We start from the raw sequence: 17,055 nt of genomic DNA, 5'->3' as shown, positions 1-17,055 counted from the left end.
TTTAGTTTATCAGAACAATCACTCTGGCAAGGTGGAATATATACCAGTGATTCTCAGTAAAGGTATTATTAGAATTTTGTCCAGAACAATTCTTAGCTGTGCCCTAGTGGCAAATCCCATGGCCACTTTTAGCATATCGAGTACCAGCATCCTGTGGCAGCAGTGCATCCCAGTCACTGGGGTGTGCCCACAAATGCCCGCAAACTGGTTATAGCCAGACACTCCTGTGCCTGAAGGTCTTGCTGAACTGAACAGGCTGGAACACAATGGAGAGGGGGGATTAATTCTGGGAGAACAGTCCAGAAATTCATTATACTTTCTTCTAGGTAGGAAAGAAGACAAAAAGGAAGAAAACTATGGATGCTCAAGTTTTAACGTGTGATTCCCCTTCAGATGTGCTCCTGGTTACTATGGAAACCCCTTGCTGATCGGAAGCACTTGTAAGAAATGTGACTGCAGTGGGAATTCAGATCCTAACCTGATCTTTGAAGATTGTGATGAGGTCACTGGCCAGTGTAGGAATTGCTTACGCAACACCACTGGATTCAAGTGTGAACGGTGCGCGCCTGGGTACTATGGAGATGCGAGGAGAGCCAAGAACTGTGCAGGTACAGTGCTGTGCACACTGCTGCAGCCACCCGACGGGCGCACGCGTGACAGGAGCAGGCTCTCTGTCAGTGCCAGGTTCAGGTGGATTTCTCTTGGGGACATACTGCAGTTACCCCCTTGACACTTTCCCAGGGTAATATGGAATCTTAGGGTATGCATCCCATATTCATAGGGGTAGATATTTTTGTCACGACTAGTGTAACTGAGCTCATGGGTAGAATGAACCATGAGACACTTAACACCAGTGACCTTTTGTCTTACCATCTTCATGTCCTTCCAGTTTTGACCAAAGAAGTAAATCAGACTTCTGCAGATAACCTATCATTGACCAGAGGACTGAATGAAAACTTGCGTGGTTCACATCAGTTTTCTTACTCTGCAAACTATGTCTTTCTTTTTAGTTATATTTGGTAAAAGTTAGCATTTCAGTGAAATAGATTAGCAAATCCAGGAGTAGTTTCATCCCCCTATTTCTTCAAATTATCAGAGAAAATATTTCAGGGATAGTATCTTCCTGGATAGACTTCAGTTAGACTGAAAAGTACCAATTTTATTTGGGATTTCTCCCAAATTACCTCATAGAGTGAAGCTCTTCAGAAGTAAAGTTAAATTGCCTTCCTGCAGGATTAAAGGAAGGCTGAGACTGAGTATTCCTCCTTTTATGTGCCTTTGAGATGAAGAAAACTGAGGAAGAGGTATTGTGCTCTTGTGGCTTGCTTCAATTGGAGATACTCTCACTGAAACAGGTTTCCACTTAAAGAGATTTTTAAGAAGTGAAGAGTTTGAAATTGAGAAGAAAACAAATATGATCTGCAGAAGTCACAGAAAAGTAACCATGCCTCCAGGAAAGCTGTATGCACAGAAGCATAACCCTGAGAATAACAGAGGGAGGAGAGGAGCACTGTGTCCAGTCAGACTAGAAAGAAGTGGGCCTCAGAAAGAGGGTTGGCAAAGCCAAAGACTTAAACATTGGCATCCTGATTCTCAAAATATTGACTAAACTTAAGTTTAAATGGCATGGATGCAGATCACTCTTAGAAAAAAAGCTAATGTTGGAAGCAATAATGCATGACCTTGCTGAATTGTTTCATAAATCTGAATTTTGTGGAACATTTTAACAGCCAAAATGTAATAAATGTATGTTATCCTTGAAGCCAATTTTTTATGATTATTCTGTAAAGACAGTTAAGAGGTGGGAGGAAATTCACAATTCTATTCCAGCTTACTGCTAGCCTACATAACTGAAGAAATCCTTTATAAATATTAAAAATTAATCTCCACCCCAAAAAGCATTCTTGAAAATTATCAATAGATTAATAATGGGCTCTCAAGTCTTCTAAATTCATGTGAATATGGTCCTAATTCTTTTCACAACATTGTTCCCAGCTGTCCCATTGGTAGCTATCATTGGGAGGTTTGGAGTCAGTCTTGTCAAGGGTCAAGCCCTGTAGGAGCCAAGAATCGCTCTTGGGTCCCCTCACTTGCTTCTAGTGGGCGGCTACTCCCTCACACCTGGCAGTAATCAAACCTAGACTTGGACTAAACTAGAGAATCTGACTGCGATAAAAGGATGACTTGGATTCCAGCTGAATGATGGACTCTGTGATCATTTTGTACCTTGTGAAACTGACCCAGATCTTTTTAAACTGAAGCAGTTGCAGAGTCATGTCAGAATCTCAAAAAGTTGGGGAAGGAACCCTAGAACATTGAGATTTATCTACTTTTGGCCCAGGATCACCTTTGAAAGTCTCACCAAGCTGGGGCTTAATTGGGTAAGAGAAGTAATCCCTAAATCATGTATTCCTCATGATCTTAAGAAAGAATATAAATTAATCCCCACTGAAGAATTATATACTGATAGCAAGTGTTTCTGCAAACCACAAAACATTGTGATACTTTAGGCATTAAGAAAATGAATCCCTAATCTCTTGTTTTTGTTTCCCACAGCGTGCAATTGTGGGGGAGGCCCATGTGACAGCATAACCGGAGAGTGCTTGGAAGAAGGTTTTGAGTCCCCTACAGGCACGGACTGCCCAACCATAAGTAAAAATAACAGTACATGATTGACTAACCCCACTTTCTCTAATATGCTGCAGGTGTAGGATTAAGAAGATCTATGCAATCCCACCCTCGCTAGAAACTGAGTCCCACCGTTGGCTTTAACCCTGTCTGTGCCTCAACCAAATGGACCCTAAGCAAAAGACATTCAGTCCACTTGATTCCAATTGGCAAATAGCAGGTTGCATTTAAACAGCTCTATTTTAGAAAAATTATTTTTGTCAAGTCTTTAAGTTCAACATCTTACTTCGTAGGTAAAGTTGGAAATACAGTTGCCAATGACTGAGTTCATTTTAGGTCCTTTTCCTATATTATCTCTTCAGGTCCTCAGATAATGTAATCCATAGACAATGCTTTACAATATTTGGTAAACTCATATATCCAGATATTTAAGTGCTTTTCCCCAGATCACTCCAAATCTGAAGTGGCACCAGTAATATAATATTCAGTCCTTATGAAAAGGAGCTGCCTTCTCTCTTTCCTGTCTCGCCTGTCATTCAAATCATGAAAGTGAAAGTGAATGTTGCTCAGTCGTGTCCAACTCTTTGGGATCCCATGGATTATACTGTCCATAGAATTCTCCAGACCAGAATACTGGAGTGGGTAGTCTTTCCCTTCTCCAGGGGATCTTCCCAGCCCAGGGATTGAACCCAGGTCTCCCACATTGCAGGTGGATTCTTTACCAGCTGAGTCACAAGGGAAGCCAAGAATACTGGAGAGGGTAGTCTATCCCTTCTCCAGTGGATCTTCCTGACCCAGGAATCGAACTGGGGTCTCCTGCGTTGCAGGCAGATTCTTTACCAACTGAGCTATCAGGGAAGCCCACTTCAAATCATGAGTAGTTCTAATGGTCCAAGAACCTGCTGAAACATTTCAAAACAAATGCCCAGAGCCAGTCTTAATGACTTCTCAAGCGTCCTTTAAGCCAATAGCCTAGAAAAGTCCATGATTTATTTTTAGAAGGCTTTAAGGAAAGTTTTGCCTTAGAAAGCCTTCTATCAAGAAAGTAACTAATATTTGGCTTTAAGTAGAGTGTTTTAAAGACTACTTTAATATTAGATATCCCTTCCCCCAAACAAAAACATCTTGGCCCCTCAGTCCCTCTGGGCACAAGAGATTAATATCACGATGAATCCCATATTAGAAGGTGAGATAGGATGGAAGGCGCACAGGCTGGGCAAAGTTTGCATACTGACAGCATAGGTGATCCTCTATGCACAGTCACTTTAAGGACATCAAGGTGGCTGCTTGGCCTCTCTGTGTCTCCTCCACCAGCCTGATGTACTGGCTGGGGAGTCATTCCTTAGAGAGAGCATATGAGGAAGACTGCATTAAACTTCAAGTAACAAATTAACATATTAACAACCATTAACCCTTTAGTCTCCATTTATCAGTTCTCTAGATGAGAGTACATCTGGTGGAAAGAGGTTGGAAACAGAAAAATTTCAAAGGGTGTCCTTAGTGAGTGTATCCCAGGAGGGCATTGGATTGTGGGGGTGATGACAGTGGTCAGAGGAACTCGCACGTGAAATGCAGGAAGCAGTGAGAAACCGCCACCCTCCTCACCACATGTGCAGGGCCGTCAGCTGTCAGAGAGTAATATTAGCAAACAGTGAGATCCTGCCGACCTGTTCAGACAAGAAGTCAGGCCATGGGGAGGCACCGGGCCATCCGTGCAGTGAGGAGAAAGCACTGGAACCTGAACAGTCAGTAAGGAAAGCTGCTGGGAGAGGAGAAATGGCAGGCGAGTTCCATCTTCACTGGCCGGCACCAAGCAGAAACCCACAGCCTGACGTGGAGGGCATCCTCCCAGACAGCTTTCCCCTAACCAGAGAGAAGTGGGGAGAAGGTTCTTTTCAGCCACCTGCCGTCTCTCAGATGCCTTGCCCTTTGTGCTTCCTTTCCTCCTCAGCTCAGCCATTAGCGTTCATGGTAACCTGCTTTTCAGTTGCATGTTCGTTGTTTATGTTTTAAGCAGGGATAGTGCCCAATGTACACTTTGGTCATTTGAGGCTCTCTTAGTATAAGGACTAGTCCAGAATAGCTCCTCAGGAAACAAAAATGCGAATAGTATTAACCAAGGAAGGGTATATAATGACCAACTTAGAGCAGCATGCTTCCCAGCTGACCTTTGATTTTGGGGAAATGACATGCCATTGTACCACCAGGCTGCGATAAATGCATCTGGGATCTGACGGATGACCTTCGGTTAGCAGCGCTCTCAATTGAAGAAAGCAAATCCAGCCTGCTGAGTGTGTCATCTGGTGCCGCAGCTCATAGGCACGTGAACGAAATCAACTCCACCATCTACCTCCTCAAAGTATGCAAGAATGGTGTACTTTCTGTGTATTTTCACTCTGGTTTCACAGGGTCACTCCAAGTACCTCCTACCCTTTTGTTATCTGAGTCCAGTAATTATATTACAGATTGCTAGACCTGGGAAATTATGAAAAGTTGATTAGAGTCATGCACTCCATCCTAAACCAGGAGCTGTCATCTATGAAAAAGGCTAATGGAAAATGAAATGACTAAAAAACTAGTATCTATGTACAAAGCTATTGATAGAGGAGAAACACTTATTTTCTTAAGCTGTACATTGGTTACTTAAGTCAACATAGCAAACATACTATTACCTTAGCTTCAGTTTGCTATGTTTTCATGGGTTTCTCTGAAAACTCATACACTCTTGTTCTCTCTCTTTCCTTTCTTTCCTCCCTCTTTCTTTTGCCCTTACCATTCCATCTCACTGACACACATTTTTTCTCATTTTTCCATACTCACACACACACTCAAATACACAAGCATGCTCATATGCTCTGTTTCTCTTCCTTGATCTAGTGGTTAAATCTGATAAGCAAGTTAACGGCAGACAGTAGTCAAAAACTGTAACAGTGCTTATACATCTAAGCTTTAAGAGGTGTTTTTTCCCTCTCTAAATTATAGGCTTCTATCACAACCAACAGATACTTTTTAAAACAATGATAATCAGCTGAAAGGTTAATAGAACTAATTCCAGCATACTTTTTTATTTTGTTAGTCAAATTAACGTAGTGGTTAAGAGCATAAATTTTGACACCAGAATGCTTAGATTCAAATCCCAGCTCTGACACTTACTAGCTTTGTGACCTTAAGTAAATTATTTAACCTCTTTAGTTTTCATTCCCCTCATCTAAAATTGAGGATAATTATTACACCTATCTCATGGGTTGTTGAGAGAATTCAGTGACTTGTTATATAGAGAGCAGTCAGAATAGTATCTAACATAGAAAGTGCTCAATTCTCTGCTTTTAGGAGGTACAGATAATATCCACAGCAATTGCCCAAATTGGCAAAGTGTAAAACAAAACAAAAATCACAAAGTTGTAAAGCTGGATGAAGTCTTAGTAAGCACTTTATTCCCAGTTTAGGAATTGTTTTTTGTCCAAACTCATCTATTTGGACACATGAAGGCAATAACTCTCAGAGGAGTCACCCAGACTCAGTCCTCCTGATACTGCTTGAATCCTCTTTTCCCAAAAGGACAGCTTCAAGGTAGAAATAGTTATTATATCAGATATAATAATATTGTAGCTGATAGGAAGTCAGTGCCCAGATTGAAGGACTTACTCAAAGCAATTGAAGGAAAGCTACACCTGGTGCAAACTCCTCAAAAATGGAAATGAAAAGGGAAAATTGTCTGAAATAAAAATAATTGTTCTTCTTACACTAGAAAGAGGAAACTGAATTTCTAGAACTCCATTTTCATTGATCAAGGTGGGTTATCATTTCCTCGAAGACCTGCCAGAATTGAAATTTTAAAACTCAGACATGCAAAGCCACCACCCGTCTATATTGAGCCTTTTTGCAAATTTGCAAAAGGTACCCGTTCCCCAGAACCAGCACAGCCCACACCAGATTCTCCAGCCTACTGAGGGGAGCTCACAGAATTTCTGTCCCCAGAGCTCTCAGTCCCCTCATGCAGACCTCAAATTTCATACCAGCTTGCAGTAGCCTGTGGACCCCGCTATTTTGAGAATAAAGGCTAACTCTCTACTGTAGTCCTCTTAGACTGAAAGGGTTTTCTGTGTATTTTTACAAACCTGGTGTGCACATCTACTGACTATGGAAAAATACATATTTGGTTTTTTTTTTAATCCACAGACAAAATTGTCAGAAAGAGAAAACCAGTATGTCCTAAGAAAGATACAAATCAACAATGCTGAAAACACAATGAAAAGCCTTCAGTCTGACGTGGAGGAATTAGCTGAAAGGGTATGTATTTGGTTTCTGAGACTAACTTCAATGAGGGATTTAGCTAGTGTGAGACTGGCTAGTCACAAATGATTGAGGCTTAACACAGCTCAGAAAAATGCAGGGACCCAGGTGCCTTAAGATAAATCAAGGCAAAACCTGAGGATAAAGTTAATACGTTTGGTCTCTACTATATCTTCCCATTTTGATTGGTTTCCTTGAAAAACCATGTTTATGGGCAACTTTCGTTGTGTTTGCTGCTGGTAAATATCATTGATATGTATTTCATTTGGATATTCGTTCAGCTGTTTGCCTTAACATTTTATGGCTAAGAGCTATAGAGTGTCCAGAAGTAAACTTTATTACATAGAATATAAACTTTAAATGCTTGCTACAGGATGCATTAAATAATGAAAGAGGAGAAATTGTGTTGAGAAAGCAATTTTGCAGTTTGGCAGGGGAAAAAGAACACTTTGGACCCTCATTTTTTACCATATACTATTAATAAAATGAACTTCAAACAGATTAAAGACTTTAGTTTAAATCTAAAATTTTCAAGAAAACAGAACTAGATAATTATTAAATCTTGAAAGAAAATAAAAATGCAATTAAATATAGTGTGAAGAATTATAGTAAAAAGAAGAATAGATTTGACAAGGTAAAATTGCAAATACTCAGTAAAATAACTAAATAAATGAAAAAAGTCAGTGAGACTAAGAAAAATGTTGAGGGAAATGTGGCTTGTAAAAGCTCTCACAGATTAACAAAAACATTAAAACATGAGCAAAGTCATTCCCCAAGGGTCTAATGGAAAAATATCCATCTAATAAAAAAATAGAAAATGCAACTAAGCTCCAAGGCACCATGTTTAATATACTAAAATCTTTAACACATTTTTTCCCCTGATTATGTTCCACCAGTTCTGCCCAGAGTACCCTGGAATTTCTGCTTTCAGATACTAATATTTGATATAAACTGTTGTTCTTTTTGGAAACAATTCTCATTTTCAGCAAAAATAATGGTTAAAATGACTCTGATAATCTCTTTTGACCTTGGACCTCTTAAACTAAGAGATTATGCTTCTAAAAATATGAATTACTTTAATTGAATCCTTGGAAGATTCAGCTGCTTTTATTTTTTTTTTTTTTAATTTTATTTTATTTTTAAACTTAACATAACTGTATTAGATTTGCCAAATATCAAAATGAATCCGCCACAGGTATACATGTGTTCCCCATCCTGAACCCTCCTCCCTCCTCCCTCCCCATTCCATCCCTCTGGGTCGTCCCAGTGCACCAGCCCCAAGCATCCAGTATCGTGCATCGAACCTGGACTGGCAACTCATTTCATACATGATATTTTACATGTTTCAATGCCATTCTCCCAAATCTTCCCACCCTCTCCCTCTCCCACAGAGTCCATAAGACTGTTCTATACATTGGTGTCTCTTTTGCTGTCTCGTACACAGGGTTATTGTTACCATCTTTCTAAATTCCATATATATGCGTTAGTATACTGTATTGGTGTTTTTCTTTCTGGCTTACTTCACTCTGGATAATAGGCTCCAGTTTCATCCACCTCATTAGAACTGATTCAAATGTATTCTTTTTAATGGCTGAATAATACTCCATTGTGTATATGTACCACAGCTTTCTTATCCATTCATCTGCTGATGGACATCTAGGTTGCTTCCATGTCCTGGCTATTATAAACAGTGCTGCGATGAACATTGGGGTACTCGTGTCTCTTTCCCTTCTGGTTTTCTCAGTGTGTATGCCCAGCAGTGGGATTGCTGGATCATAAGGCATGTCTATTTCCAGTTTTTTAAGGAATCTCCACACTGTTCTCCATAGTGGCTGTACTAGTTTGCATTCCCACCAACAGTGTAAGAGGGTTCCCTTTTCTCCACACCCTCTCCAGCATTTATTACTTGTAGACTTTTGGATCGCAGCCATTCTGACTGGTGTGAAATGGTACCTCATAGTGGTTTTGATTTGCATTTCTCTGATAATGAGTGATGTTGAGCATCTTTTCATGTGTTTGTTAGCCATCTGTATGTCTTCTTTGGAGAAATGTCTATTTAGTTCTTTGGCCCATTTTTTGATTGGGTCATTTATTTTTCTGGAGTTGAGCTGTAGGAGTTGCTTGTATATTCTCGAGATTAGTTGTTTGTCAGTTGCTTCATTTGCTATCAGCTGCTTTTAAATGCATATAAAAATTGTGTGCCCCTTTCTCCATGCAACCATCAACATTTGAGGAGCAGTGAGATCTCTTAAAGTTCAAAGGAAAATACCATGAAAGAAATCTTTGTGAAAACTCATTGTAATTTCATTTCTATGTCATGGCTGGAACTTGCTGGAAGTGTCTCAAATTCTTGAGGAAATGTTTTCACCAAGATTAGTTCCTCCCATAGCTTAGACATAGAGTTCCTGATTGTTTTCTTGTACAGTTTTCCTACTTCCAATATTAATTAAATTCAGGTTTTCATGGGGAGGAAATAATGTAAGCTTAAAAGGAATATCACAGTAGAAAAGGCTTCTGAGCAACAAGAACAGACCCCCAAAGCAGGAAGTGGATGATGAAGCTGCTAGAACATTCACCAGCTGTTCCATTGATTCTTACTGAAAATAACATCCTTCTTGTGACATCAACAGTCCTGATGGTACAAGAACCTGCTGAAACACTTTGAAACAAACACCCAGAGCTAGTCTTAATGACTTCTCAAGCATCCTTCAAGCCCTTGGTCTAGAAAAGTTCATAATTGATTCTTAGAAGGATGTAATAAAAGCTTTGTCTTAGAAAGCCTTCTATCAAGAAAAGTTCACAATATTTAACTTTAACTAGAATGAAGAATTTCACTGTAGATTCCCATAGTGTGCTAAAAATCACAGTAATGTTGCCTCTTAAAATTGAAAATGTGGTTGATCCTTGAACAACACGGGTTTGAACTTCGAGGGTCCACTTACACACAGGTGTTTTTTGATACTATGGTACAATGGTATTACATGATCCACAGTTGGTTGAGTCCAAGGGTATAGAACCTCAGATATGGAGGGCCAACTGTAAAGTTATACCTGGATTTTCAACTGTATCGGTGCCCCAAACCCCTGCATTGTTCAAGGGACAACTGTACCCTCTGTATGCAAAGTATCTGTTACATGAATCTAATGTAACCCAAATCTCACAGTTTACATTAACTTAAAGTTACTGGGTTTTTGCCCCAACTTCCATATCTAAGTCCTCTAGCCCTCTTTTGATAAATCCTACTGCCTCTTCCCACCCCATACTTAGGGAAATTTACCTACGTCCTGAGAAACCTGTATACAGGTCAAGAAGCAACAGTTAGAACTGAACATGGAACGATAGATTGGTTCCAAATTGGGAAAGGAATACGTCAAGGCTGTATATTGTCACCCTGCTTATTTAACTTATATGCAGAGTACATCATGCAAAATGCCGGGCTGGATGAAGCACAAGATAGAATCAAGATTGCCAGGAGAAATATCAATAACCTCAGATATGCAGATGACACCACCCTTATGGCAGAAAGCAAAGAGAAACTAAAGAGTCTTTTGATGAAGGTAAAAGAAGAGAGTGAAAAAGCTGACTTAAAACTCAACATTAAAAAAATGAAGATTATGGCATACAGTCCCACCACTTCATGGCAAATAGATGTGGAAACAGTGAGAGACTTTATTTTCTTGGGCTCCAAAATCACTGCAGATGGTGACTACAGCCATGAAATTAAAAGACACTTACTCCTTGGAAGAAAAGCTATGACCAACCTAGACAGTGTATTAAAAACCAGAGACATTGCTTTGCCAACAGAGGACCATATAGTCAAAGCTATGATTTTTCCAGTAGTCATGTATGGATGTGAGAGTTGGACCATAAAGAAGACTGAGCACTGAAGAATTGATGCTTTTCAGCTATGGTGTTGGAGAAGACTCTTGAGAGTCCCTTGGACTGCAAGGAGAGCAAACCAGGCAATCCTAAAGGAAATCAGTCCTGAATATTCATTGGAAGGACTGATGCTGAAGCTGAAGTGCCAATCCTTTGGCCACCAGATACGAAAAACTGAGTCACTAGAAAAGACCCTGATGCTGGGAAAGATTCAAGGTGGGAGAAGAAACGGACAACAGAGGATGAGATAGTTGGATGGCATCACCGACTTGATGGACATGAGTTTGAGCAAGCTTTAGGAGATGGTGAAGGACAGGGAAGCCTGCCATGATGCAGTCCATGGGGTTGCAAAGAGTCAGACATGACTGAGTGACTGAACAACAGTAACTTCTGGGAAACCCCTAAAGGATGCCCATGCATTTGTGTTCCCAAAGAGCTGCTGCTCAAAAAAGTCTCTATTTTGCCACTGCTGATCATGTCTGTAATGAAATACCAAAGCCTCTGTCAAGATTCCACTCTCCCGTGTTCCCAAAGGCACCATGCTCAGAGCCAGAGTGGACTAGGCTACTAGCAGAAGTGAAGATAGTGACCCTCTCCCAGTCTCAGTGCTGCCCTCTGCCATCTGGATCTAGAGCCCAGTCTCCCAAGAGCTGGCTCAGGAGGGTGCCACACTGTTCCCTACACTTCTCCATCTCCTCCATCTCATCCTTCCTCCTTCAACTACAGCAACACATATGAAGACCTTTAGGATTGGAAGGAAAGTAGATCACTTCCATACATCAAAAGCCTCATCTCCAATCCTGATAAAAAGACAGGACAAAAAGTCAAAATATGTTTCAATTACAGTTGACCAGAAGACTGTACCCACTCCAGTGTTCTTGCCTGGAGAATCCCAGGGATGGAGGAGCCTGATGGGCTTCCGTCTATGGGGTCACACAGAGTCGGACACGACTGAAGTGACTTTAGCAGCAGCAGCAGAAGACTGTAGAACTTCAGCCTTGGCATTGCAGAAGATTAATTTAAAAAGCAAGGAGCAGCAGACAATGCTGAAGAGGGTCTCAGAGGCCAAACCGTGAAGAACCTTGCCCACCATGCTCATCCTATGGACTTTGGAAGATATTGGAGCATTTACCTACAACAATGAGCTGATTAGGTGCGAAGTTTCGGAAACATTGCTCTGCAGTGGGGATGATAAATTGGTGAGTTTAAGACTGAAGACAGGGACACCAATTAGTAGACTGTCACAGTAATCCAAACAGGCGCAGTCCGTTGCTACCTTGTGTTCATTGGGAAGGAAATTGCAGTGAACTGGGATAAACTGAAACTAGTGAACAAGAAGAGAGGCCAGAAGGGCAAGTGAGATCAAAGTGATTCAGTGACCAGTTGAATATGAAGAGTTGCAAAGATGTAAGCTATTAGACTTGGAAAGATAAATGGCCAAGACTGATAATTCAGAATGGATTCTCTGGACCTCATCAGGTGAAGTACCTGTGGATGCCAGAGATTTGAGTCTGTAGCTCAAGAGAAGAGATCAAGGCTGGAAAAGTATTTCAATGTTTAGGAGATAGTTAAACCCACACAAGTAGACATCACCGTACTGATTGTGAAATGGCACACCAGTATTCCTACTGCCGTTTTGTCTGGCACTGCCTCTGTTTATGCTTATCTTAGAGTTATTAGTAAAAGATCCCCTTTCACTCTCAGAAGAGTCCGGACCATGCTAGATAATGATTAGCATCCTCACTCAATAGAATAGTATTCTAGGTACACTATACTTTATGCCCTGTATAGTAAATGAAATTCTTGCCACCTTTATATCAAATGGGTGTCAGAATTCACTGCTGAGATGAGTAAGTGATTAATCCATTTGTAATGCTAAACATCAACCAGCTTACAGTTGTGAGCTAATTTTTAAATAGTTTTCCTTAGAGCAGGATGCACCTGTTTTACCATGTGCCCATATCATTATTTTCTTCCATAATCAAAGTTAAAGAAAACCGTAGAACTTTCAAATATATTATATCAGTAATTTTGCAGTTTAAAGTAGCAGATGTTCCTCTTTGCTGCTGTCTTTTTTTAAATGTATGTATCTAAGCGCCCTCTGGTGTTGGTCAAAAGAGCTTGTCTTTGAGTTATTCTCTAGCTGTCTTTCATTACTTTGGTGAATTCAGTTTCCATATCAAGAAATAAATGAACACAGTAATAACAATAAACCTTTTCCCTTGAAGGATGAAGCCAAAGCCAAAAATATGCATGTTGTATTTTGTAAATATAACTGAATTTAAACTGGACCAAAAGTCAACTTTAAACATTTTTTAATGTTTTATAGGTCTGTGTCCCTATTTTTTAAAAGTAGCGAGGGATGACATCAAGAATAAGATTCATTTTATTTTCTACATCATCTAATTTTAAAGTGACCACAAAGCTTGTGTTTCCAGAAAGCATTAGAACAGGGCAAGAGGGAGATTGAAATTGTGGGAAAAGAACATGTGACTCAGATTGCTGTGTCCATTCAGAGAGCATGCATTTCAGCGAAGGAGCGGCAGTATTGCTGCACAGGGAGCTTTGGAGGGATTTTGGATACAGTGCCAATGAAAAGCTCCTGGGGCATGTGTTTGCTGGGATACCATCTCCGCATTCTCCTCCTTAAAGGACCAGTGGCTTGGGTTATGCTGTGTGGTGGTTGTTCAGTCACTCAGTCGCGTCCAACTCTTTGTGACCCCAATGCCTGTAGTGCTGGGCTCCTCTGTCCCTGGGATTTCGCAGACGAGACTACTGGAGTGGGTTGCATAACAACATTCCAGGTAAAAGCATGGCCTAATCCTCCCACTGGAACAAGAGATGAAAGGAGAGAGATTTGAAACAGCCACTCTCCTGTTCTGGGGGCCTACCAGCCAGCACTCTGTGTAGCAGGTCACCTGGCAATCCAGGCAGGTACAGCTTCTTTGTCAAAGAGCTGAACCAGAAAGACACTGGGCAAGGCGAGTGGGCGCTTGATCAAATGCCAGACTGAGGAAGTGTCCCACCTCTTAAATATAACCCATGAATCCATCTTTCTGATGCCAGAGTATGTACCCATCCCCATGCTGTGCATCCAGGCCAGTGTCTTGGCCTTGAACCATTTTTTTAAGACATGCTTCCCTTGTGGCTCAGACAGTAAAGAATCTGGCTGCAATGCATGAGACCTAGGTTCAATCGCTGAGTCAGGAAGATCCCTTGGAGAAGGAAATGGCCTTCCATTCCAGTATTCTTGCCTAGAGAATTCCAGTATACTTGCCTAGAGAATTCCATGGACAGAAGTGCCTGGCGGGCTATAGTCCGTGGGATCGCAGAGTTGGACACAACCAAGTGACTACACTTTCACTTTACTTTCTCTTCTGTCTTTATACACACAGAGAGAAATACGCATGTACACGTGCACACCCACACATCCTTTCTTCAGGAGCCACATTTGAGTTGGGGGTTCATCTTGACAGATCCTACATGTGAGTTCTGAAACAGAGTTGAAAGAATGAAATCAGCTTCTCAGAGAAGAACTTCATTCACTCTGAGCCAAAACTGCTTGAGTAATTATTTGTACACAAGTGCCTTCAGTGTTGATGGGAATTTGGAAGGCAGCACTGAAAATAGCGTTTAGCCTAGTGAGCATAATCCTTTCAATCTCTGTGGTAATTTAGTTGCAGCAGTGGCTGGAACACCCAGAAGCCACTGGATACATGGAACATTTTGAGATCTGCCTGCTTTCTCAACATGTTTCCCTTTGAACCCTTAAGGATTTCAGTCAGCACAATGTCAAACTGATCAGCAGACATGGATAATTCCCCAGTCTGGCATCTTGAGATAGAGTAAAAATTCAAAGGGTAGATTACTTATGAAAGATGGGTGGTTTGGATTGAACTGTGACTGATGGCTTAGGAATAGAAATAGCATCTGTAATTCTAAAGCTAGTCATCACATCCATCTTCATGCATGAGTCCATTTTATATGTTACAGAACTTTCGCATGTCAGGGAAATTTATGTTTACAGAATACATTATGCTCACCCACCCCCACATGCATATACACAGCCTTTCCTTCTCGTAAAATTAATCTGTTGTTTATACGGATTATTTATAGGAAAGCCAAGCTTCAAGAAAGGTCCAGTTGGCTCAGAAGGAAAGCATGGATACCATTAACCACGCAACTCAGCTTGCAGAGCAAGCCCACAATATGAGGGATAAAATCCAAGGTAAATATATTCTCTACTGGTTCAGCTCCATGTCAAGGAATCACTCATGTTATTAACAGCAATAAAAGTAACGGCTACTGTTAGTGTTTATTGTGTGCCAGGACCTGTTGTTAGAGTGTTACCGTTTCAAACTCATGTAAGATCTTCTTTCACATTTGTTTGTCTGGGACTTCTGAGCACTCATCTCCACTGTCTATTTTCAATAATAAATGTGGAGAGTAGAGGAAATTTCCTGACAGTCCAGTGGTTAGGACTCAGGCAGCACAGCCAAAAGGAAAAAAAAAAAAAAAAAAGAATGTATGTAAAAAATCATTCCCTTTCCACACATTTCGCAGAAGTGAAATGCCAGTATACCTTTCCAGTAGAGGAAATTACATTCTGTGTTGTCTCTAAAATGCAAGAGTTGAGTAGGAGTCACATTTTTCTCAGTTATTCGCAGTGAAACCCTGCCTTTAGAATGGCAGCAGACTGTCCACGAATCCAAGTTACCCTGCGCTGCCTCTCATACTGTCCTAAGAGCCAGGCAGGTGCATGCTCTGGTCCCCAGTCCAGAAGAAACGCCAAGAGTGGGTGTGGAAGGGTTCTTTGCCTTAAGGCATAAAACTGGCAGATTTACCTTTCTTCTTGAAGGTTTACTTACTTGTATTCCAGCTTCTCATAAACGCAGGCTGCATTTTGAAGACTATCTTAATAGCACGCTGAAAGCAAGCCTTCAGTTTACCAACAGAAAACAGGCGATTGCTTTGGTTCTAAGATAAAGAGAATTTACTTGGGTTACAGTCTGCTAAGATACAGTATTTGTGTGTTTCCGTAGTTTTTATTATCCTATATATTAAGAGCTGGATGACAACTACAAGTACATCTCAAGGGCACAATGACAGTAAAGGGACCCACAACGGAAGATTCATATCTTTATCCTGAGGTAGAGGGAGCATATTCCAGGACAAGGGATGTATTGAGCCAAGATTAATCATTCGCTGTATTTCCTTCGGTGCCCATAATACATAATAAAAACAAATGGTATGCATTTCAAACATCCCCTGCTCCCATCCTTACTATTTCATGCTTTTGCATCTACCAATAAAATGTTCTTTCCATATAATATTTTATAGTTAAAATTGATTTATTCAAAAAGTAAGATTAAACCTAGATTAGCTGATGTCATCTAATTAAGAAATAAATGTCCCTCTCGGCAGCAGAAAAAGCTTGCATCTTAGATCTTAGCCATTCAGGGGGAAAAAAAAAAAAAAAAAAACAGTTCACCTTTGCTGTGTAACTCAAATTGTGATTCTAGGGTATTTCATTTGGAAGGAATCTAAGCCTTCTTATTTGACCCTTATTTGACCGTAGGACATAGAATAAGAAGGAAAAAATACAAAAGAAAGGTAAATAGAAAACAGTAATTTCCATCAGTTTCTACCTTTTTAAAGTAATGTATGAACAGCCTTCAAAGACCAAAAGCATAAATGTTATTCTCTGTATTTCCTTTTTCTAATCTAGAGCAGACATGGCTAAAATAAAATAAGCCAGATTGTAAATATAATATCTGCATCAAAATGCCAAGAAATTCAGCATTGCCAATGCTAGATCTAAGGAAAATATATATGTTTAGTTTATTTCAAGGGTTAATATTTTATACTTTACTTGATAAATGAGTACTTAATTCCTTCTTGAGTTTTAAGTATATTTTAGTTTCTAAAGCTTTTATCAGTAATATTTACAGCACTGAAAACCTCTGCCCCTATTTATCTTCCTTGCTTCAGAATTCAGGGATGCTGCACACCAGGAGTGTGTCATTCCTTATTCCCAGCCATCTCTAAAGTAACTACTGGTGACCTTCAAGCTATTATCCATATGAAATACAAGCCCTTATCCTGGTATGATTTATGTGAGACCAGTGTTGTTTACCCATCTTGTCTGGCCAACCATATAGATCATAGTAAACCACAGACAGACAATTTCATTTATGCCAGGAAGATAAAATGCTTCCTCCTGGCGCTACCATAGGACAAGGTGGCAATTACATA

At 40.3% G+C, this 17,055-nt stretch overlaps 1 protein-coding gene across 4 annotated transcripts in view; it reads left to right on the top strand.

The window, feature by feature from the left end:
• The window catches only part of LAMA4 (laminin subunit alpha 4), a 151,158-nt gene that overhangs the window by 62,310 nt on the left and 71,793 nt on the right, over window positions 1–17,055 (top strand). For 3 of the 4 annotated variants that reach the window (XM_044924414.2, XM_044924413.2, XM_044924412.2), the window contains 5 exons: window positions 394–608; window positions 2,557–2,652; window positions 4,836–4,987; window positions 6,808–6,918; window positions 14,917–15,028. In XM_044924414.2, the coding sequence (XP_044780349.2) occupies window positions 394–608; window positions 2,557–2,652; window positions 4,836–4,987; window positions 6,808–6,918; window positions 14,917–15,028 (686 nt within the window). The remainder of the gene's footprint in view (window positions 1–393; window positions 609–2,556; window positions 2,653–4,835; window positions 4,988–6,807; window positions 6,919–14,916; window positions 15,029–17,055) is intronic. The other variant, XM_025294727.3, reaches the window with a different exon arrangement.

Source organism: Bubalus bubalis, chromosome 10 (genome assembly GCF_019923935.1).
Source record: "Bubalus bubalis isolate 160015118507 breed Murrah chromosome 10, NDDB_SH_1, whole genome shotgun sequence".
In the NCBI taxonomy this organism is placed as follows: Eukaryota; Metazoa; Chordata; class Mammalia; order Artiodactyla; family Bovidae; genus Bubalus; species Bubalus bubalis.
Note: the sequence above shows the minus strand (reverse complement) of the source record. Positions and strands in the feature narration are given on the sequence as shown.